At 31.3% G+C, this 24,937-nt stretch overlaps 2 protein-coding genes across 4 annotated transcripts in view; one reads left to right on the top strand and one right to left on the bottom strand.

Moving 5' to 3' along the window:
* Positions 1-24,937, top strand: part of LOC127282408 (amyloid beta A4 precursor protein-binding family B member 1-interacting protein) — a 95,699-nt gene that overhangs the window by 35,123 nt on the left and 35,639 nt on the right. Inside the window, exon 1 of one of the 3 annotated variants that reach the window (XM_051306642.1) lies at positions 5,442-5,999. The exons of the other annotated variants lie outside the window; for them this stretch is intronic. Coding sequence (XP_051162599.1) covers positions 5,916-5,999 — 84 coding nt within the window. The 5' untranslated portion in view covers positions 5,442-5,915. Of the gene's footprint in view, positions 1-5,441; positions 6,000-24,937 lie in introns of those variants that run through there. 3 annotated transcript variants of the gene reach the window in all.
* Positions 11,647-24,442, bottom strand: LOC127282429 (uncharacterized). The gene is made up of 2 exons (XM_051306670.1): positions 23,515-24,442; positions 11,647-15,900 (listed from the first exon to the last, which is right to left on the bottom strand). The coding sequence occupies exon 2, from the start codon at positions 15,836-15,838 to the stop codon at positions 14,276-14,278; it is 1,563 nt and encodes a 520-aa protein (XP_051162627.1). The 5' UTR covers positions 15,839-15,900; positions 23,515-24,442; the 3' UTR covers positions 11,647-14,275.

The raw sequence follows: 24,937 nt of genomic DNA, 5'->3' as shown, positions 1-24,937 counted from the left end.
AAAAATGCGAAATATTACGATCGTAAGACCGGATAACGTTTATAGTAATTGGCATTCCTTCTATAATAAATTCAAAAGACTTATATATATATATACTATATATAATCGTTGTTGTATATATTTGTAATATATGCAGTATATATATAGTGTGCAAAATGCAATTGTTGCTTCAGTGTTGATAGAATGCGTTCACACATTTTGCTTATGTTCATATAACATTGTCTATATAAGAACGATGCTCTCAAATTATGCCATATATATTTCCAGGAAATTATTTATACGCAACTTAATTCCTAAAATATTATTTTCAACAGTGACAAAAAAAAAAAAATTATTCTAAAATTTTGTTTCCACACTGAACAAAATTTATTTTATTCAAATAAATTTTTATTTAATTTAAATAAAAAATTTTATTTACGCCAAATAAATGGGCTAGTAGGAAATAGTATTTAACTCAAATATATATAATATTTGATTCAAATATAAAAATTTCTCTTGGTGGAGGTCTTGCATATTATCAAATAAATATTTATTTGTATTAAATAATTACATTATTGAAATTAATTAAATGGTATTTGTTTCAAATATAAAAATTATTGATTCAAATACTGTTTATTTAATTCAAATATATTATTAGTTAGTATAAATATTTATTTGATATTTGATTTATATACATGCACACTATATTTGTATATATATATATATATATATATATATAAATGAAAATCGTTATCTCAAATAAGTGAAGGTATAATCTCATATTATATATTTACCGCGTTGCGTGTTGGATTTCCTTTATATATATATGATTTATTGCAATTTTAAATTTCTTTTAATTACTGTCAGCTTATAGAGATACATACTGCTGCCTGTTTTTGCATCTTCTTTATATATATATATACATATTGATAAACTAACTTAAAAAAATATGCGTATTAAATTGGCGCCAAGTTTGTGACATGAATCTGGAGCGAGATTAATTTCCCCACGCGCACTATATTCAAATACTTGAGTTGAGTCAAATAAGTGTGTCCATCGTGCAGAAGCAATAAAATTTGCAATTTACGATTGGCAATATCAAGTGTCGTAGTGACAAATAACTATAACGAGATATATGTATATATATATATATACGAGTATAACAACAACACACTAAACGTGATTGGCTGAAAGACTGGTTTTGTGATCACTAAAATTTCTCTCATCACAAAACCGCTTTTGATATACCATAGTAAAAATCATCAACTTCTTTAATTAGAATAAGGTTTGCTTTTATTTTTACTTCGTCAATAATTGTGGGAATTTTGAAATCCGCACCCGTAATTTGAATTGTTAATTAAAATTAAGAATACAGTACTAATAATTATTAGTACTGTACACTGAAAAAAAATTCTAGTTAAAATAACCAGAATTCTGGTTATTCCAACTAGAATTCTGGTAAGGATATATTTAACATTTTGATTCTGGTTAGTGTTAACCAGAATTCTGGTTATTTTAACGAGAATTCTAGTTAATGCAACTAGAATTCTGGTTAACTTAACTAAAAAGTAATGTTAAATATAGCCTAACCAGAATTATTTTTTTTCAGTGTATATAGTAATAATTATTTTAGTGCTAATAATAATTATACTACACTGAAAAAAAATTTTGGTTAGGCTATATTTAACATTACTTTTTAGTTAAGTTAATCAGAATTGTAGTTGCATTAACTAGAATTCACGTTAAAATAACCAGAAATCTGGTTAACCAGAATCAAAATGTTAAATATACCCTAACCAGAATTCTAGTTAGAATAATCAAAATTCTGGTTATTCTACACTGAAAAAAGGGTTTGGTATTGACAACCAAACGTTTGGTTGGTATTTAAGCAACCAACATTTTTTTGTTAAATCACCAAAATTTTAATTGTCCCAATCAAAATTTGTTTGACACAACCAAAATTAGAAAAAAAGAATTTTTGTTGTCTAACTAAAGTTTGATTGGGACAACCAAAATTTTGTTGATTCAACAAAAAAAATTTGGTTGCTTAAATACCAACCAAACGTTTGGTTGTTAATACCTAACCTTTTTTTCAATGTATGGGAAAAATTCATATGACCAAAGTTAGTTACTATGGCACAAGTTACTATGGCAATAGTTACTATATAGCTAAAGTTACTATGGCAACAGTTACTATGGCACAAGTTACTATGGCAAAAGTTATAGTTACTATGGCAAAAATTCCTATGACCAAAGTTAGTTACTATGGCAACAGTTACTATGGCACAAGTTACAATGGCAAAAGTTAGTTACTATGACAAAAGTTAGTTACTACACTAAAAAAAGGGTTTGGTATTGACAACCAAACGTTTGGTTGGTATTTAAGCAACAAAAATTTTTTTGTTAAATCAAAAAAATTTTAATTGTCTCAATCAAAATTTGTTTGACACAACCAAAATTAGAAAAAAAGGATTTTTGTTGTCCTAACTAAAGTTTGATTGGGACAACAAAAATTTTGTTGATTTAACCAAAAAAAAAAATTTGGTTGCTTAAATACCAACCAAACGTTTGGTTGTCAATATCAAACCCTTTTTTCAGTTTAACTAGAATTTTTTTTCAGTGTAGTACTGCACACTAATAAGTACTAATAATTATTAGAACTGTAGAATAATAATAATTATTATAGTACCTACTAATAATAATTATTCGTTCTGTTTGCAATAATAATTATTTTAGTACTAATAATAATTATTACTAAAATAATTCTTACAGTACAGTACTAAAAATTATTAGTACTGTAAGAATTATTTTAGTACTAATTGTTATTATTACTGTATTTTTAAAAGTATCATATGGCTAAAAAAAAATTTCTGCACAAAATCCTTGTTTGTAAATAAATTTCTCGTTTTAATGACATAATTTCTATGGGGCATTGACTGAAAAGGCATCGAAATTGAATTAAAACATATAATTAATTTACAAACTATGAACCAATAATATACAGTTTTGAATAGTAATACATTTATATATATATACCACTAACTAACCAACAACATATTTTGAATGCGTCGCTCTAGAGTGCATGTATTATATATATATATTACTCGCGTGGGTTGCTATTGGCAACCATTACTAACACAATCCAGCATCCAGCAAGGTATCCTGTAACCCCCCTTCCCCCACCCCAACCCCTTTGGGAAAGAGAGGGGTCACCCTTGTGAACCTTTCTCAATCTATATATATATATATATATATTGGAAATATTGAGGGGAAAAAAGGGACAATAGAATAAATTACATTTTTAAAAAATGTATCGAAATATAATATGTAATAACTTTTACAAGAGGGAGAATGTAAAATCTCTTTTCTTCCAGTATGTAAACAATTTTAATATGTAAAACCATTTGACGTAAAGTCAATATAAACAAACAAAAAAGGGCAAAAAAGAAATAAAAGGGCTAATAACTTTTTCATTGGTTCTATAAATTGTAACGAATTTTAACAGTTTTAAAATTTTTTCATTATAATTATTAATATTATATTTGTAATCATTTTTATAATATTTATAATATATTTTATTATTTATAATTTATTATTTATAATTTATTATTTATATAATTTATTATTTACAATTTATAATATTTATAATAATTTAAATCGCACTCATAAAAATAAAAAAAAAATTATTAAATTCAGGTCCAATTTTTTTTTTTTTTGCATATTTTTTCGAGCATTTATTATGAAAATTTTTCTCACAAATTCACGTATTGTTTGAAATTAATTTTATTTTAATTAAAATATTGCCACATAATGGAAAATTAATTAAATTGATGTAAAATTATTTTTCGACTTCATTATTTCACAATATAAATATTGGTGCGCAATCAATATTGTAATGGAAATTTTATTCTGTTGACTTAATTCGAAATTAAGTTAACATGTTTTATCATTAAGTTATGTACATACTTTATTGAAATTTATTTATTGTTGAAAAAAAAATTTAGTTTTCCAAAAATTGCATAGCGAAAAAAATATCTGAGTCGCTCTGTAAAAAAAATGCCTTTACTGTTATATTTTACTTTACTTTTTTTTTACTGTTATCTCAAAACTGGTTTTCAATCATAGTGTCTCATTTAATATACTTTTCATTTTCTTTTCACTTCTATAATCTTTTTCGTTTTAAACTATTAATTTTTTTTTTTCGGGAAATATTCCTAGAAAAAGGGTTTAGGGTCAAATGTCCTTCATTTTTACAGTTAAGTTTTTTTTTTTTTTTTTTGTTAATTTATTTCTTTGATTTTAATTTAATTTTAATGGCTTAATTCCCTCATCGTTATCGAAATGGTCTTAGAACTGGAGCTGGTAGTTGTAATTGTGTGTATATAGTAGTAGTATATGTCTCTGAAAGAATCGTCCCTGAACTCATGCTGATTGTATATAGAAAGAGTAGGGGTAACCGCGTCTCTATGGTAGGAGTTTTAGAGGGGAAGCCAGATGGATAAAGAAAGAGAGAGATATATACTCTTTTTCAGGGCCGTAACAATTATTTTTCTCTTCTATTTATTTAGTGAAAATTTTTCCATTTAAAAAATAGATAATTTTTTTTTTAAAAATTAATAATTTATACTTTTTTTTTTTATTTAGAGATACAAAACTATATTTATTTATTTTTTATATATTTCCAGAAATTTTACTAGGGCCCAGATTGGGGGCGGATCAAGCTGCTCTATTAGGGAATGAAACGCCGCGCCTAATGTGGCCCTGATTAGGAAATTCACATTTTCTCGTCACTTTGATTTGGCCCTGATTAGGTGTGGTGTTTCATTCCCTATTAGGGCCCTGGGGAAATTTCTACACGAGATATTTATTTTACATTCCATTAGTGTTTTGCAAAAAAAAAAAGAAATTTTTTTACAATTTTCGTTTGTCAATTTTAAATTATGTTTTAGAAAAAAAAAGTTTTGTTAGAAAATTGTAGAAAATTTCTATTCAAATACAATTATGTTAAAAATTACAATACTTTTGAAATTTTTTTTGGAAAATAAAGAAAATTTTCAATTCGAACAAATGTTTGTCCGATTATTTTGTATTCGGCTTTTGAATATTGACAACTTCAGGGACGTCATTATTTATCATTTTTTCTTTGCAGCTAAATTAAATAATTTGTAAATAATTTTTCATTTTGCAAAATTCGCCAAAAAAAAAATTGTGTTTCAGTCTCTGATTTTGGAAAAAAAAAAATTACGCCCCCGCGAGTTTTTCTTTCTCTTTCTCACTCTTTTTTTCTATCTTATTCCCCTACTCTTGTTGCGAGTTCCCCTCTTCCCACTATTTCCTCTTCTCTTGTGTTTGTCTCTTTCTCTTTTTAGCTGGCTTTTTCCCCCTAAAACTCATTCTGTCTCACTCTCACTGTATTGGTACACTGCTTTCCGGCCGGCTTCAACGCTATACTATATTCACATTGCTTCCTCGGCATTCTCCAACTGCACGCAGACTGCTGCAGCTGCACTATATATATATATATCATATTCGCGGCGTGAAAAACTCGCGTCTTCAATTTCCCCCTTTTTTTTTTTTAAAAAAAAAAACCTATTTCAATTTTTTTTTTTTTATTAAGAAAATACTATTGTGCCTAGTGATCGTGAAAATTGAGTGTGTTCATGACAGGTATTACTTTTTTTTATGCTCATAAAAGTGAGAAAAAAAAAGTGTCATGTGAAAAATAGATTACAGTGGTGCAAAGTGCAGTGCTTTTTTTTTATATAAATGAAAAGAAAAATTATTTCGAAAATTAAATAACGAGAAGAGTTTGAAGAAAAATGTATCAACTATCAAAAGAGGGGATCTTGTTAATTGTGATGCCCGCGTGATCTGCAAATATTCTACTAAGGAGATAAAGTCTCATCAGAAAATCAGTATTTAATACTTTACCTAGAATGGAGTGGCTAAAACGACACGATATCAAAGAAGAAAACGATGAATGTTTTTACGAGGAAGAATTTTCAATAAACGAAAATGTGGTACGTTATTAAAAAAAATTATTTAAAAAAATAAAAAAAAAAATAAAAAAAAATTAATTTAAAAAATTAAAAAAAATTAATATAAAAAAATTAAAAAATATTAATTTAAAAAAAATTCCTTTTTTCTATCCTTTTCAAAAAGGTCAATGCCCAACATGTAGAATGCAGAATAACTATCTTGGCTCTACAATTGTGCTGTCCTTGCAAAATTTTTTTTTACTCTTTGTTAATTTTTTTTCGATAATTGTTTTTCTCTCTCTCAAAAAAAAAAAAATTGAATATAAAATACACGTGTACGTTTTCAGTGTCCTCGAAAAAAAAGGACACTATTGATTATCAATTCCATTCGTGTATACGCCTTTTTTTTCTCACTGATTCATTTTTTTTTTTCGAGAACCGTAAATGTTGTAACATATATTTATGTAAATTGAAAATGCACACATATTTTAAGAATTGCAAATATTTCTTCCTTTTTTTTTTGGATGTTCAGAAAGCTGATCTTTCTTTCTTTCTCTTTTTTTTTGAGAATCTTTGAAAGAACCTTTCATTAACAAGTAACTCTTCCCATCATCGCGTCTTCGCCCCCTTTTGCTTTGATATTGCGGTTGTATTTGAAGATTCTTAAATAGAGTCTCATTGCGTGTTTTAGAGAGATGCTGCGGGATTATTATTCTTTTTGAAACTTGAGTTCGATGTTGTTATTTTTAAGACACCAGATATAGAGACCAAAAAATCCTTTTTTAAATTCACATCTGGTGGTATTTTTTTAAAATTTAATTTGTTGAAAATTAAAAAAAAGAATAAAATTTATTTTAAAATATGAAAATATTCGAAAAACTAGAATTTGTAACGATTTTCTAACTTTATTGCGAAAGAAAAAAATTATCGTTGCAACTATTTATTTTGGAAGTGATTATATACTCGAAATTACCCTTAAGGTATATAAATTGTCTAATGCGAGCACGCATGCTCATGAAACACACACGTGTGTTGCCCTGGGTGGATAACAGTAATGCAGGTATACAGTATTAGGAAATTGATTCACTTATATAAAAATTCTCAATATTTTGTCAAAAAAACTATTGAATTTTTCGCAAAAAAAAAAAAAAATGTAGAAAAAAATTGATTTGATTCAAATAATTTTCTTTACTATTATCAAATAAATATTTATTCCAATCAAACAATTTAAATCAAAAAAATATATTTCAGAGTCATAATTTTTTTTTTCAAATAAAAAATGTAGAGTACACTGAGAAAACGATATGTTTGATTCAAACATAATATGTTTAACCCAAACTTAAAATAGCTTTGTTATTCAGTCAAACATATTTATGTTTAAATTTAATATATTCTCTGGTTGATTCAATGTGAAAATATATTTAATTTAAACATAACTTATGGTTGATTTCAATTTATTCATAATAAATTTTTATGTTTAAATCAAACATAAAAATTTTAAACATATTTTCAATTTAAGCCAAACAGAAAATATGTTTGAATCAAACATAATTATTCAAACAAATAATAATTTTAAGCCAAAGTAGAAAATATTTTCTATATATTAAAATTAAACATAAAAACTGTGTTGGGTTAAATAAAAACTTTTAAACTGATCTTTATATTTGAAACAAATAATTCTTTTTCTCAGTGTATAAATAAAATTTTATTTAGCGCAAATAATATTTATTTGCCCCCGAGGTAAAAAATATAATTAAATATTAAATAATAATTATAAATTATACAAATTAGTATTTTTTCTAAAAATTAAAAAATTATCACGATATAATAATTCTGATAATAAAACTCGTGATATTCCTCAGGGAGTGGCATTATTTGTGATTAAGAGATGAAATTTTCTGATTAAAAAAAAAAAAAAAATGCTCTTAAAATCCTTAGAAAACGTGACAACGTCGCAGAGTATAGTAAGAAGCGTCTAGATGATTCAACGTGTGGCAGCTGTTTTAGGCGCCTCTCTCCCAAACAAGGTTTCCTCCCGTTTTGTTCTAAATTAAAAGCATCGCATCTTAATTATCTGTTTTTGAAACCTACAATAATTAATAGAAAAAAAAATTTCCTAATTAATTTTTTTTTTTCTATTAAAATTAAATACTTTTTACTAATTGTTAAAAAAAATAAAAATCTGATACAATCTGGACACCCAGTATTGTTTCAATTGAAGAGAAAGAGAGAGAGAGAGAGAATCTGCCGCAACGAGAAATAGGGAGAGCAAAAACCCACCCCCCGCAGGGGATGAAGTATGACTCATCCGTGAGGTCTCTACCCCACCCTGTTTGGCTTAGTGCTTTTTGTGCCAGGACTTTGACGCAACATGATAAAAAAAAAAGTGGGTGGGGGGGATTGAAAATTATCATAATTCGATTTGACGAGAGCTGGTCTGCTTCAGGTGTCAATCTAAATAACACACACCCTATAATACCACTTTTAGGATTACCTGAAGTCAAATTATCAACAAAAAAAAAAAAAAAAGAATCGATAGAGGGTAAATCTTTTTTTGTAAACTCCAATGACTCATTTTAATATATGCGCGAGAAACCCTAAAATTTGCATCATTTTTTGCTCAAGGGCCAACCTTTTATTTTTTTACACCCAGAAATTTATCTCAGAGTCAAATAAATATTTATTTGTTGCCAATAATTATTTAATTGTTGCAAATAAATATTTATTTAATTTAATTGGTTCTGAGAAAAATAAACGTTTATTTAACTTAAATATATATTATATTTGAGTTCAAATAAAATATTTCTCATTGTAAGAAAGAAAAAGTCATCAAATTATTATTATGTGAAAAATAGGTTTTTTTTTTATTTCCTTCCGTCGCGTTTTTTTTTTATTTTAATTATACAATTTAAGAGCGTACATAATATAATATGGGGATAAAATAACTCTCTCGTTAATTTTTTTCAAGTTCTCATTACTTCCCTTTTTAATTCTAAAGCAATCGTTATATATATACCAAGGGAAAAAAAAAATATATTTGTCTCAAATATTTATTTTGTCTCAAATAAATTTTATTCAGTTTAAATAAATTTTATTCGGTTTTCAATAAATATAATTCGATTTAAATAAATTTTATTTGATTAAAATAAAAATATTTTATTTGCTCTAAATAAATTTTTTAATTAAAACTAATAAAAATTTATTACACCCAGAGAAATGATTTATTTGAACCAAATAAAATATATTTGAGTTAAATAAACGTATATTTGTCTCAGAGCCTAGTAACTTATTTATTTGGCGTAAATAAAAATTTTATTTGTCAGAAATAAATTTTTCTTTGGCTCAAATAAATTTTTTATTATTCAATGAAATGAAATATATTTGCAACAAATAAATGAGTTAGTAGGCTCTGAGACAAATATATTTATATTTGATTCAAATATATGTTATTTGGAACAAATAAATATTATTTCAGATCAAATAAATTTTTATTTAAATCAAATAAATTTTTTTTTTTTTTTTATCAAATTGAAAAAACAAATTTGTTAAATTTTATATTAGTAAATGAAAGTAATACGAAATGGTGAGTAACATACAGGCTCCGGAGAGAGAGAGAGAGAGAGAGGGAAAAGTCGTTTCTCTGCAAAACGATGTTTCGCCGCGTGGGTGAAGGGTTATTATAGCCTGGCGCCAGAAGTATTCGAATATCTAAATCCTTTGTCAAGGACTTGTTGTATACCAACCAAGACTTATGTACTCGCTTTCAAAACTCGCATGATAAAAAATACAGATACATAATCTTTTTTTTTTTTGATTATTCAAACATGAGAGTAAAAATTATCAAAAACCAAGTTTGAATATATATATATATATATATATATATATATATATGGGACGTTCCGCGTCAACCGGATCAGTGCTCTGTACATAATTGTATGGGACCAATTGAAACGTTTAAGGTCTTAAAATGTTCATCTCGAAGTACTTTAACATTTACAATATGGCCTTTTTAAAAATCCAAAATGGCGGCCGAATTATGACACATTATATGGCTGAAATGTAGAAAATCTATAATTAAAACATTATTTAAGAAGCAAAAAATGTTCGAATTGGCATTAAATTGATCATCAACAGTGCTAGGGGTTTACAGAATCAAAAAATGCTGACACTTTTCAAAATTTTCAAAAATACAAAATGGCAGATCCAAAATGGAGGAATAGTTTTAAAAATATGACTCAATTTACTCGAAACTTAGGACCCGGGGGTTTTTGGGGTCGCTGATTACAAATCTGAACTCAGTTTTCAAAAATTCAAAATGGCGGATCCAATATGGCGGACTGTTTTTTGAAAAAATTACCCAATTCACTCGAAACTTGTGACTCGGGGGTTTTTGGGGTCGCTGATTACAAATCTGAACTCAGTTTTCAAAAATACAAAATGGCGGATCCAATATGGCGGACTGTTTTTGAAAAAATTACCCAATTCACTCGAAACTTGTGAGTCGGGGGTTTTTGGGGTCGCTCTTTACAAATATGAACATAGTGTAGATATGTGATTTACGAAAAATAATTTTCAAATTTCCAAGACCTCATTGAAAAATTGTTTTTGTTTTTAAAAATTAAAAAAGTACTTTTGGGGGTTTCTACTTCCAAAAGGGCAAAAATTTCGTTGAGAGTATGGTGAACTTAATTACCGAGTATTATAAAAACGATATATGTAGTAGAATAATTGGCAAATATAAGAATAAATGGTCAGAAACAGGTTATTTAGAAAATATTTTTATTACATCTAAAATTTCTTAATGAACTGCTTAAGCATCAAAATTCTCGAATTCAAATTAATTTAAGGAAGTTTGCAGAATTACAAACAAAATAAGGTGTATGTTTAATCAACAAAAATCTCAACTAGGTTAAAAAGCATTCCGCCTTAAATTTTGGAAAAATATCTACAAAATTCAATAAAATATCAAAATGACTGCTTCAAGTTTATTGCGTGTAAAATATCATAACACGTATTTTAGTGGAGAAAATAATATTACGTAATGCTAATTTTAAAAGACACATGTTCATACAGTCCTAATTCTTAAAAGGTAGAGAGATTGATAAAAAATTAATGTTTATAGAACGTACTTTGGAAAACTGAGTTCATATTTGTAAAGAACGACCCCAAGAACCCCCGAGTCACAAGTTTCGAGTGAATTGGGTAATTTTTTCAAAAAACAGTCCGCCATATTGGATCCGCCATTTTGAATTTTTGAAAACTGAGTTCAGATTTGTAATCAGCGACCCCAAAAACCCCCAAGTCACAAGTTTCGAGTGAATTGAGTCATATTTTTGAAACTATTCCTCCATTTTGGATCTGCCATTTTGTATTTTTGAAAATTTTGAAAAGTGTCAGCATTTTTTGATTCTGTAAACCCCTAGCACTGTTGATGATCAATTTAATGCCAATTCGAACATTTTTTGCTTCTTAAATAATGTTTTAATTATAGATTTTCTACATTTCAGCCATATAATGTGTCATAATTCGGCCGCCATTTTGGATTTTTAAAAAGGCCATATTGTAAATGTTAAAGTACTTCGAGATGAACATTTTAAGACCTTAAACGTTTCAATTGGTCCCATACAATTATGTACAGAGCACTGATCCGGTTGACGCGGAACGTCCCATATATATATATATATATATATTGTAATGAAAATATAATGATTACTAAATTAAATATAATAATTAAAAAGATACAAACGACATTCTAAATATATCGCTATTCAACAAAAAAAATTTGAATTTTTAACGCCAATATTAGAATTCTCATTACAAAAAAATTAAAAGAAAAATATCGGAATATCAAAGAAAATTTACCAGAAGGGCGCCAGATCTTGCTTGGATCAACTCAAAATTTTAAACAAAAAAAGTTATAATTCATAACATAAATTAACTCGACTAGCTCTACGAAAAATAACGGAGAGGCGTGAATTCAGAAAATTAATTCATAATAAAATTTACAAATAATCGTTTATTATATTGTGAAACAATAGTTGGGGAAATTTACAATAATAAAAGGAAGAAAGTGGTGACCATTACAGAATATCCAATAATAAAAAAGGGATTGACAATAGAAAGAAAGGGGAACAAAAATCAATAATTAGGGTAACCAATAATTGACTCTCTCTCTCTATGCTCAGTAATGGCCAAATCTTATCAAAAACATATTTATCACAACAACAAATAAAAATTAGAAAATCAATGTAATAATCACAATAAACAAGAAAAATTCAAAAGAAAGATGGTCACATGGTCAGGAATGAGGATCTCTCTTTATGTTACCGGTAAATTAAACAAAATAATGCATGTAATAATCAAGCAGCCACACGGCAAGATGTTAAGATTATTTTAATAAATTATAAATAATATTCATTAACAAGAATCACAAGGTCACCAGACTAGATTCTCTGTTAATAAATTTAACGGCACCAGCCAAATCAAAAAAAGGGGTAACAAATTGAGAACATCATTCCTTACAGGTAACCATAATATTAAAATAAAAAAATAGCAATTATCGTCGGGAAATCAACCAGATATTGCCTGAAGGGCCAAAGACAAAAGTCCTACCTTTAATTCCAGTGAAACACAATATCACGTTCAACACAATTTTTACTATAATATTATAATAGACAAGTTTAACAATAAGAGTTCCAAACTCGGAGGATCGCCAGGAGAGAGTGTCGACAGCGTGGTCGATACAGATATTGATCGTCGGCGTTTGAGATTGATGTCGTCTGCTCCATCAGTGACGTGACTAGTAATGGTGACAGGGTGCTTTCCGGGATTCGTTTGATATTTTACTATTACCATGTTGAGTGTGGTCTCATCCTGATTTGAAATTTAGTAAATTATCCCTCCTGAGTTCTTTGACTTCCAGTGGTTAGACCATTAGATTCATGACTTCTAAGGTAACCTGCATTGTCGTGAAGTCCAAAGAGCGCAGGGCCGTAAGCTGACAGGGCCCTTGGCCGACAGGCCAAAAGGTAACACTAACAAATCGAAACTTTATAATTTTTTACTGCGATGATTTTCCATTTTTCAATGCATTTTGAGCAGTGGATGTCATCTTTACATCGGAAATTTCCGGAATCCTTAGCGGCAAATTTGAATTGAAGGCAGATTACATCTTCATGAAAAATTTGAATTTCAAAGATTTGACATATCAGGTGACCCATGGCGGCAAATTCAAACATATTTTTTATATAAATTGTCCTGTTAGCCATTCCATAGTCGTGAAACATCAGACATCTTGCAAAAAGGTTGTCCATTCAGCTTCGTCTCTCGAGATCCATTATTCCGAGGAAGATTACATTAAAAAATAGAAAATACGAAAATAAGAAAATGAAAAATAAAATTATTTTGGCCAATTACCGAGCTTTTGGCGATCCTCCAGGTATTATTTTATACAAAAAATTTTGCAACGTTACAACACCCCTGGGTCTAGAGAAGGCCTATGAAGGACTACTTGTCTCCGACAAGTCAACTTCCCGACGGATGGTGCCAAAAACTCAGTCATTTAGCAAAATTAAATTATATCATAATAACTCTTGAATTGATCTTAACAGAAAATATTATTCATCTTAACACAATCTTAAAATAAAAGAAATCAACTTATATTTCAAGAATCAAAAAAAAATTGTAATTTAAATAATTTTTTTTTTTTTTTTTTTTTTTTAAATCGAAATGAAAAATTTGAATACTGCAGGATAAGTTAATAACAACAACAACTTTCTAAGAAAACTATTAAATTTTAATCAAAGGCTTAAATTTAAATTGTACATGGGAACTCGGTTACTCTATATCACAATTTTCTAGAGATAACATGGTTCAAGTCAAAAATGAAATAATACTTTTTCTCTGTTACACCAGATAATAATCTCATGAAGTAATACTTTCTAAGTCACAGGACTTTAATAACTTACTAATATCGTTAGTACAGTCTTTAATCGATATGATCTATATCGAAATTTTATTTAATAATTGACTAATTACTTCAGTCTTTTATAGTCGAACTTAATTATTAGAACAAAAATTATTTCTTTTAAATGATAATAGTTATTTCAATTATGGTTATATTATATTAAATATTATAACGGATGAATGATGTCAATTCAACCAAGCGGTAACTTTAACACTTTAATCTAAACTAAAGAAACAAAAAAAAATTTGAATTATATATTTTATAAGAAGATTAATATGATTGGTAAATAAAAATATAATAAAGTGAGAATATTAAAACAAAAAAAATACTTTTTTTTTTTTTTCGTTAAACTTTAACGTTTGCGATTCATTACGTTCTCGGTGATTTGGCAATTTCTGCAAACTTTGTTTTCGGGAACAGTATCTCCGCAGGTTTTACAAAATGATCTTTCTTCGGGATATGGACAATTTTCATGTCCATGTTTGGAATGTCCGCAATTCCAGCAACCATGAAGTGGGCTGCGCTTAAGCCATGATATTGTTTCGCGGTCTAAATTAGCGGGTTTATCTATTTTGAGGGACAAGAGAGATGGGACCTGGTCACGAGTATTTGTTTTATGCGAGGAATCTTTAGGGGTGACTATGTTTTGACGGGTGGCTTGTTTTTTAGTCGAGGAGGTTGAGGTAACAGTTGATTCCGCGACATGTTGACGTTTACTTCTGACAAAGTTCTCTTTCAATATGGGGTGATCTATATCTTGGGATTCAAACCTAGTTTGACGGAATTTGGAAGAAGACTTATTTTGGTCCATTTGGGAATCATTGATAGGAAGTGATGATGTGTCGTTAGACGAGATTACTTCAAGATCATTGGTATTGGTGAATGGAGGATAGCAATGATGGGGGGGAACTGCTGACTCAGCGGAAGAGGTAACATTTGAGTCACCAATCAGGAGGTTCTCTAATTCGTGTACAGACGGGGAATCATTCGAGCTCAAATTATTGGAACGGTGATTTGGTAACTGAAATTCTAATAGAATTTCATCAGGGGTACTAGGGTAACTGGGCCTGGCAGCTGAGGATTCATCGAAAGGGATGAGTGGATCATCATCAAAGGTGATTAATGGTGAGTCATCAAGGATGATCAGTGGAGTTTCATTGGAGCAAACAATTGGTGTGTCACCAGGGGTATCTAATGGGATTTCGTCAGAATAAATAAATGGGGAGTTATCAAAAATGTTAAGCAGTGTGTTGGTTTGAGTGGATTGGTGGTACATACAAGGAAGGGCTATAGGAGTTTGGGTACCTTGACTTGGAGTTAGCCGAAGAGGAGTTTGAGTGGTTTGATTGACGGTTGGTGGAAGTTGATGGAAATGGTTACCGGGATTTGTTTGACAGGCAACATGTGTTTTATTTAGGGAGTGTTCTTCGCGTTCGGATTTGTTCTGAATATATTCCTGCAATTCATGCTCCTCTGGGAAAGGTATTATTCTTCCTCCACTGCTGACGATTCTGGATTCGATTTCCAACTTGTATGCTTCAATCAGTGAGGGTAACAATCCTTCGTACAAGTGTGTCATTCTTTTTAGGACTTTATAGTATGGCTTTATAGATCGCCATCCAGCACAATTTGATAGAATGATGTCATCCTCTGCAGTCCAGCTGTTTTCCACGTTTTCTTCAATGAGAAAGGGGGCGAGTTTGTCTCCAAGTCTTCTGTTCTCTTGGGCTAATGTGTTGTTTAAACAAAGAAGATTTTCTATCCTTGTTTTTTGTGCTGTAGATTCTTCTTGCAACTCTCGTATTTGCGTACGAGCTACAGCGATCATTGTTTCCATTATTTCTTTTAAGTGTTCGCTAGTATTTGGATCATCGTCGCCATCTGACGTTAATGGTTTCGAATTATTATTGTCCATGATGTGGTTACTCTTTGGAGGTTGGTTACCAAATGGGGGTAAATGGGTTTCTCCTTGGACACCTTTAAGAAAATTTTAAATTGTTGTTATGGAATTCTTAATTTGGAATATTATAATGAAGACAGTAAATAAATCAATTTGAGTATAATGTTAAGATAGAGAAAATAATAAAATAATAATTTTTGTGATTTACCATGCCGTAAATGTTAGACTTAATTTTAATTGTTGAATTTAATTGTTTTAATGTGATCAACATTGAAAATATAAGGGAGCTCGGGGATACGTCATCGGATTTCGGGATCGGAATTTTCATTATTGTCTGGAGTGTCCGGTTGAAGGTATGGTTTAAGATCTTGGATATGATATTTTCCGATTCTTTTCAAGGACAAGTCAGATATTTCATACACGGTAGGGGAGAGAACTTTAGTGACTTTATATGGTCCGACATAACGAGGATTCAACTTAGCAGAAACATTTTTCAATTTAGAGGATAATGTTCGACACTTCATTAATACAAGATCTCCGACGTTTAATTTTAGAGAGCGGTGATGCAAGTTATAGTAGTGTGATTGTTTTATGAAGGCAAGGTCAAGGTTTTTAATTACCCAATCTCTCAGGATTTGTAATTTAGACATTCTTTCTTTCCAAATTTCAGGTTTTAATGGATCAATTTCTACTTTTCCTTCTTTATCTCTACGCAACAAATTAATTGGTTCAGGATACCTACCATAATTAAGAAATGCGGGTGTAGTTTTCAGAGAAGAATGATGTGCATTGTTATAGGCAAACTGGAATTCCATGAGATGTAAATCCCATGAGCGATGATCTTGATCAATATACGATATAATCATAGTTTTTAGGACTCGGTTTACGCGCTCGACTGGGTTTGCCTGCGGGTGATATAGAGGAGTAGTGGAATGATGGATGCCATATTCTTGAGTTAGTGACTCAATAGTACCGTTTACAAACTCTGTTCCATTATCAGTAATCAGGACTTTTGGGGTTCCATAGCGATTGAGAATCAAATTGCTAAATGATTTGCTAATTGTTTTTCCATTAGCTGATCTTAATGGGGCTATCTCAATCCACTTAGAGAAAGCGTCTTGGAACACTAGTATGTATTGGTATCCTGACTTACTTCTGGGCAAGGGTCCCATTATGTCTGCGCAAACTACTACCCAAGGATTTTCAACAACGCGGTGGCCTAACAATCCAGGAGGAACGCGTTGATCAACCTTGCATCTCAGGCAAGTTTCGCATCTCTTGACATACTCATAAATGTCGTTATAAGCTCCGGGCCAGAAATATCTCAAAGCTAATTTTTTATACGTTTTTTCTGTTCCTAAGTGTCCGGATTGAGGGTCATTATGAACTTCGCACAGTATCTGATTTCGATCTTCATCGGGAGGAACCAATTTCCATTTATTTAAATCTTCTTCGTCAGGGAACACAACCTTATCTGGACGGTAGAAGTAGAGATTTTTATCAATTATTCGCCAAGTAGGGTACCTTTCTGGAAATTCAGTCACAGATAGAAACTTTCTCATATACCAAGAACCAAGTGCATCTTCGGCGAGATAGAGATTTTCATCTACAGGAGTAGATTCATCGGGTGACTCAGCTGCGGGTATTCTCGATAAAGCATCAGGCACGCGATGATTGGCACCTTTCCTATGATAAATCTGGAATCTATAATCCAAAAGTGCGAGAGACCATCGAGCGAGACGACCAGTAGGATTCTTTAATTTATCTAACCAAAGGAGACTGCTATGATCGGTGATAACCTTGAATTCGTATCCCTCAAGGTAACCTCTAAATTTCTGTATTGCCCATACTACGGCTAAACATTCCTTTTCCGTAGTGGAATAATTCTGTTCTGCCATAGTCAGAGATCGACTTGCGTAGGCAATTACATACTCAACATTATTAATGGTTTGAGTCAAAACTGCGCCGATTCCCACATTGCTGGCATCAGTTTGTAGGACAAAAGTTTCATCGAAATTTGGTCGCGATAATATCGGGGCTTCAGTTAACATAACTCTTAATTTCTCGAATGCTAACTGCTGATCTTCCTCCCATTTCCAACTATGCTTTTTACTCAACAACTTGTTCAAAGGCGACGCGATAGTGGCATATCCAGCGATAAATCTGCGGTACCATGAAGCCATGCCTAGGAAGCGTTGCAGCTCCTTGATATTGCGGGGAACTGGATAATTTACGACAGGGGACAATTTATCAGGGTCAACTGATAATCCCTTTTCGTCAACGATAAAACCAAGGTATCGAACTTGAGAAGTGCAAAATTCACATTTTGCATTATTAATTTTAAGACCTGCATTTTTAATTTTATCTAACACTCGGTGTAACCAATCTAAGTGTTCCTCGAAAGTACTCGTGACAATAATTATGTCATCGAGATATGCAAAACAGTACGGCTCCATTTCTGGTCCTATTAAGCTGTCTAAAAGTCGCTGAAAAGTCGCAGGGGAATTCGTTAGACCAAAAGGCATTCGCTTAAATTGAAATAATCCGCGACCTGGCACAGTGAATGCAGTAAGTTCTCTACTGTCGGGATGGAGAGGTATCTGAAGGAAACCTTTATGAAGATCAATTTTGGAGATATATCGTCCATTTCGGAGTTTATTTAATATGGAATCCATTAAGGGGAGGGGGTAAGCATCTTTTTTGGTAACCGCGTTCAACTTTCTGAAGTCAAGACAAAATCTGTAAGTCATATCCGCCTTTTTTATCATAACGATAGGATTTGACCATCCGCTTTTAGATTTTTCGATTACATCATCCTTCAACATTTGTTCGATTTCGGATATTATTGCTTCTAACACCTTAGGGGAGACCATATAATACCTTTGTTTAATGGGGGAGTGATTTCCTACATCAATTTTATGCTCTACCAAATTTGTCATACCTGGTTTCGTGGGTGCTTCAGGAAGTTCCTTTGATAGAAATTCAGCCAAGCGATCAGCTTGATCTTTTGATAATTCCAAAAGACCATTGCAAAGATCCTGAGGTTCTTCATTCGACTCTAGATCATGGGTTTCTTTCGGCAGGTCATTGAAAGACCATTTTCTTTCACCGAAGTCTATATTTATGTCGAATAATTTTAAAAAATCTAATCCGAGGAGAAGATCCATTGGAAGAGAATCAAGGACTTTGGCCGATACAAGTTGCTTTCTATTTTTTAACTCTAAGGGAAGAATAATCTCTTGAGATACTACTGACAAATTACCGTTGGCGAATTGAACTTGACTATCTACGAATCTAGTCGTCAAATTGTGACTTTTAATGAGATCATGAGCCTTGGGACCAATAAATGTCTTTGAAGCTCCTGAATCAACTAAAGCTTTGATTGGTTGTCCTAATATATCAAGGGTTAAATACATGAGAGGTTGACGAGTGGTAACATTGGAGGGGGGATAACGGATAACAGATAAATGAATAGTGTTAGGAGGTCTTTTATTGACATTGCGTCTATAATGTTTTTTGCGATTCTTTTTTGGGTTTTTTCGCTCACAACTAATAGGGGTTTGGGAAATAGATACTGAGGAAATAGAATGATTATGGACAACTTCGGGATCAATGAGTGAGTCATCAGTTGACACGTCTGAGAGAGAACAGTCAGACGAGTTATCAATTTTTGGCTCGGACGGAATAGAATTTTCAATATCGTCAACGGGTGATTTAGAGGGATCTGGAATCGGGGACACCCCTGCCAGCGATTCCTTTTCTAGTTTCCCATGCATCTTGGACAATTTGTTTTTATTACATCTTTGTTACCGCACTTATAACAAAATATTGTCCTGGGTTGAGGGCAATCTTGGAATCGATGACCTTGACGATCGCAATTCCAACATTTAACGGGAGTTGATAAATTTTGAGCTGGTTCAATTTTTTCCGCTTCAGTGGTAGTGGTTTTTGGAGAAGGTACTTGATTTTTATTCGCAGAGACACTTTTTGAATTTTTAGTTTCAGATTTAGATGATTTATTATTCTTGGAATTTTTATTTTTAGTAGAGGGGAGTTTATCTATTTCTTTTGATAAAAAGGCTTCGTCGGCCGATTCTTCGTCTTCATATTCCACATCTAACATATTTAGAGTTACCTTTTTTCTTGAATGTATTCGGTTCGATGGGACGCGATAAGCTAAATCTGGTAACAGGGAATTTTCGGGACGCGGGGGCGGACGATAATTTCTAGCAATCTTAAACGATTTTTCTGCTGCGACTGCGGCGTATTCTAGTTGTGAAAAACTAGTGAGACTGGCACGCGGGATAGTGATGACCAATCGAGGGAGCATGTTACGGTGCGCGTAACTTATCTCATCACTCTCTGATAACCGTGGTGACAACCGATTAAACATGACTATCATATTTGTCAAATAGTCAGCCACTGGTTCGTGATCTCCTTGTGTACGTTTATTGATTTCTTGCAAAAGTTCAAATTGAAAATCTGCGTCACAAAATCGTTCACGGCAAGCACTGGCAAATTGTTGATACGTTTGCCAACTGTGCTGATGCGCATCGTACCATCGCGCTGCGATTCCTGTCAGGAAAAAGGGTATAAGACGTAATAATTCATGATCTGGGATATGAATCAGGACTCTGCTATTATTGATCTTAGTTAAAAAGGTATCTGGATCTTCGCCATTGGCTCCAGAAAAATTTAGATTCCATTTCATCATAAGATGATAAGCAGAAGCTAAGGGTGAATAATTTGAATTTCTTCGATTCGCATTATCAAAACTATCACGATAAGGTAAATAAGGAGCTTGATTTGAATAATTTTCTCTACGAGGGTAATAATCTTGATAATTTCTATTTGAGGATAAAGGTTGAGTAGGAGGATAAATTTCTCTTTGAGGATACTCATTTCTTTCAGGAAAATAAGGGACTTGATATGATTCACTAGCTCTTTGTCTTGGATCGACATATTGAGGAATTTGATATTCACGGGATCTTTGTCTTGGATCGTCATAGTGTAAAGGTGGGGGTAGTACCTCGCGTTGGTCTTGGTCGGAAAAATCGTAGGATACTCTAGGGATTTCAATTGACGGTTGTGATCTTTCAATATTTATCCGGTGTCTATCAGTATATATTGATGGACGAGACAAATCTTGACGAGATTGTCGTGAGTCAAATTGTTGTGAATCTTGAACTGGCTGAGTAATATTTGGTCTTACTACTTCGCGAGAATCTAATGTGTTGATTGGCAGTTCATATGGAGGGGAGGCTGCAATGTCGGAAGATGGTTCGACAAATTCAAGTCGATGTGGTCTACGAGGAAAATTATCATAATAGGGATGTTGTTGAGAACTGAGGGCAATATATTCGCGAGTGAAGGTCATTTGAGGTGGGTGTGTGGCATAATCATTTTGGGAGATTTTACGCATCTCTCCTTCCGAATGGATATTCCGCGGCAGATGTCGAATCCTACTATTAAGTTGATTTAAATCAAAAGGATCTCTTCTAGGTGTTGGATTATCTAGGACCACGTCTTGTCTGGTAACAATATTACTACCAGAATATCCACTATCTAATGAAATAGGTCTCTGATTTGATCGCGAGTCGCTTGGGGTTTGATGCGAGGTTGATCGAGATGATTGACCTATAGCGGTGGTTGTTAGTTTCTTTCTCGCAATCGCACCTTGAGACACAGAGTCGGTAACAAATGGTGGATCTTGAGTATCTACTGTTTGTGGTAATATATTTCTTGTACCTTGAGTAACTAAAGGAGGATTAATCTCATTTGATGATTGAGAAAAATTATTTTCCACACCCTGAGATACAGTATTGGTAACCGAAAGGGAATTATCATTGTTAGGTGATTGTAAGGGAAGGCTTCTTGCGCCGTCAGTTTCGGTAGTGGGGGTTGTAGTTCGAGTATGCGGAGAGGGGCGTTGTTGGGATGACGCCTCTTCATTGGATGAAAGGCTTTCACCATCGGAAGCGGTAGTAGGGACACGAGATTCATATTCTTCTCCTCTTTGGATGATCTGGAATTTACGTAATCGTTCACGTAAAACTCTGGTCGAGCCATCTTGAGGGAGATCTCGTTTACCTAACTCTAACAAAAGTACTTCTCTGGTAATTGAATAGATCCATGCATCCTTTGGATCGGCCATGATAATAAAAAATAATTTTTTTTTTTTTTTTTATTATCACTTATTTTGTTATTATTCGCGAAAAAAATAATTATTAAAAAGATTTAGTGAATTTTATTTATTTATTTAATTTTTTTGTTAATAATTATTAGAAAATAATTTATTCCCCTTTTTTTTTTATATATTTGGCAAAGAATAATTTGAATAACTCGTATATTTTACTCGGTTAAATCATTCATTACACGTGAGAGAAATTTCCAATTTAAAATAAAATATTTCAAATCAAAACTATTTCAATTGATCGTTTGTGGAAAGATCCACAGACTTTGATTAGGATGAGATCATTATCCTTTGTATAACCAAGAAAATAAAGTCGAGAATTACATGGAATTTAATTAAAATAAGATTTCAATTTCAACTAAAATATTCTATCAAAAGAATATTTTTCTTGCTCAGGTTAATGTGATACAATGGGCATACACAGAGCAGTTTGTTTTGGTAGCGATAAGGGACAATGACCGGTGAGTCACTAGAGAGAGTATTTAGTTTAGATGGGAATAAAGTTTGACTTTCATAATTGTTTCACAATTTTATTAAATTTATTTTGGCGTTAGCCCCACGTTGGGCGCCATATTTTGTAATGAAAATATAATGATTACTAAATTAAATATAATAATTAAAAAGATACAAACGACATTCTAAATATATCGCTATTCAACAAAAAAAATTTGAATTTTTAACGCCAATATTAGAATTCTCATTACAAAAAAATTAAAAGAAAAATATCGGAATATCAAAGAAAATTTACCAGAAGGGCGCCAGATCTTGCTTGGATCAACTCAAAATTTTAAACAAAAAAAGTTATAATTCATAACATAAATTAACTCGACTAGCTCTACGAAAAATAACGGAGAGGCGTGAATTCAGAAAATTAATTCATAATAAAATTTACAAATAATCGTTTATTATATTGTGAAACAATAGTTGGGGAAATTTACAATAATAAAAGGAAGAAAGTGGTGACCATTACAGAATATCCAATAATAAAAAAGGGATTGACAATAGAAAGAAAGGGGAACAAAAATCAATAATTAGGGTAACCAATAATTGACTCTCTCTCTCTATGCTCAGTAATGGCCAAATCTTATCAAAAACATATTTATCACAACAACAAATAAAAATTAGAAAATCAATGTAATAATCACAATAAACAAGAAAAATTCAAAAGAAAGATGGTCACATGGTCAGGAATGAGGATCTCTCTTTATGTTACCGGTAAATTAAACAAAATAATGCATGTAATAATCAAGCAGCCACACGGCAAGATGTTAAGATTATTTTAATAAATTATAAATAATATTCATTAACAAGAATCACAAGGTCACCAGACTAGATTCTCTGTTAATAAATTTAACGGCACCAGCCAAATCAAAAAAAGGGGTAACAAATTGAGAACATCATTCCTTACAGGTAACCATAATATTAAAATAAAAAAATAGCAATTATCGTCGGGAAATCAACCAGATATTGCCTGAAGGGCCAAAGACAAAAGTCCTACCTTTAATTCCAGTGAAACACAATATCACGTTCAACACAATTTTTACTATAATATTATAATAGACAAGTTTAACAATAAGAGTTCCAAACTCGGAGGATCGCCAGGAGAGAGTGTCGACAGCGTGGTCGATACAGATATTGATCGTCGGCGTTTGAGATTGATGTCGTCTGCTCCATCAGTGACGTGACTAGTAATGGTGACAGGGTGCTTTCCGGGATTCGTTTGATATTTTACTATTACCATGTTGAGTGTGGTCTCATCCTGATTTGAAATTTAGTAAATTATCCCTCCTGAGTTCTTTGACTTCCAGTGGTTAGACCATTAGATTCATGACTTCTAAGGTAACCTGCATTGTCGTGAAGTCCAAAGAGCGCAGGGCCGTAAGCTGACAGGGCCCTTGGCCGACAGGCCAAAAGGTAACACTAACAAATCGAAACTTTATAATTTTTTACTGCGATGATTTTCCATTTTTCAATGCATTTTGAGCAGTGGATGTCATCTTTACATCGGAAATTTCCGGAATCCTTAGCGGCAAATTTGAATTGAAGGCAGATTACATCTTCATGAAAAATTTGAATTTCAAAGATTTGACATATCAGGTGACCCATGGCGGCAAATTCAAACATATTTTTTATATAAATTGTCCTGTTAGCCATTCCATAGTCGTGAAACATCAGACATCTTGCAAAAAGGTTGTCCATTCAGCTTCGTCTCTCGAGATCCATTATTCCGAGGAAGATTACATTAAAAAATAGAAAATACGAAAATAAGAAAATGAAAAATAAAATTATTTTGGCCAATTACCGAGCTTTTGGCGATCCTCCAGGTATTATTTTATACAAAAAATTTTGCAACGTTACAATATATATATATATATATATATATTGTGAAAGAAAAAGTTTTAGTCTAAAAAAAAAAATTTATTAAAATCATTTTGTAGTTGAATCAATGAAAAGTATTTATTTGGCTCAATTAAATAATTTCTTGATTCGAAAAATTTATTAAAATAAACGAAAATTCGATTAAATAATTATTTATTTGAATCAATCAAATAGTTAATTTAATCAAAAAAAATATTTACTTGAACCAAACTAAATTTTTATTTGAAAATATTTGTTTGATGTAACAAAAAAAAAATACATTTCGTTCAAAACAAAACTTTTCTCTGCTAGAATATTATTTATAAATATTCTAATTGTTTATCTAATTGAGACAATAAAAAAAAAAATTTTTTTTCTTCAATTTCTGCATTATTTGTCACTTATACGTAACTTTGAATGATACAATGACCTACATTAATGACAAGAAACTGACTCTCTTTGGTTGTAGAATGTCTAATATCCTTTCCCTTTGACGTCAGACCAGAAGTATCGTATGAATCATCGTAAATTTCTCATGAGGGAATTCCATAGAATGAACGCCT

The sequence above is a fragment of the Leptopilina boulardi genome, unplaced genomic scaffold, assembly GCF_019393585.1.
Source record: "Leptopilina boulardi isolate dan_hultmark-lab unplaced genomic scaffold, ZJU_Lbou_2.1 LbouV2_114, whole genome shotgun sequence".
NCBI classification, from domain to species: domain Eukaryota; kingdom Metazoa; phylum Arthropoda; class Insecta; order Hymenoptera; family Figitidae; genus Leptopilina; species Leptopilina boulardi.
This window is presented reverse-complemented; position numbering and strand designations above follow the sequence as displayed.

Coding starts and splice junctions, on each gene's coding strand:
- LOC127282429 (XM_051306670.1), bottom strand. CDS start 15,838: ATGGACAATAATAATTCGAAACCATTAACGTCAGATGGCGACGATGAT.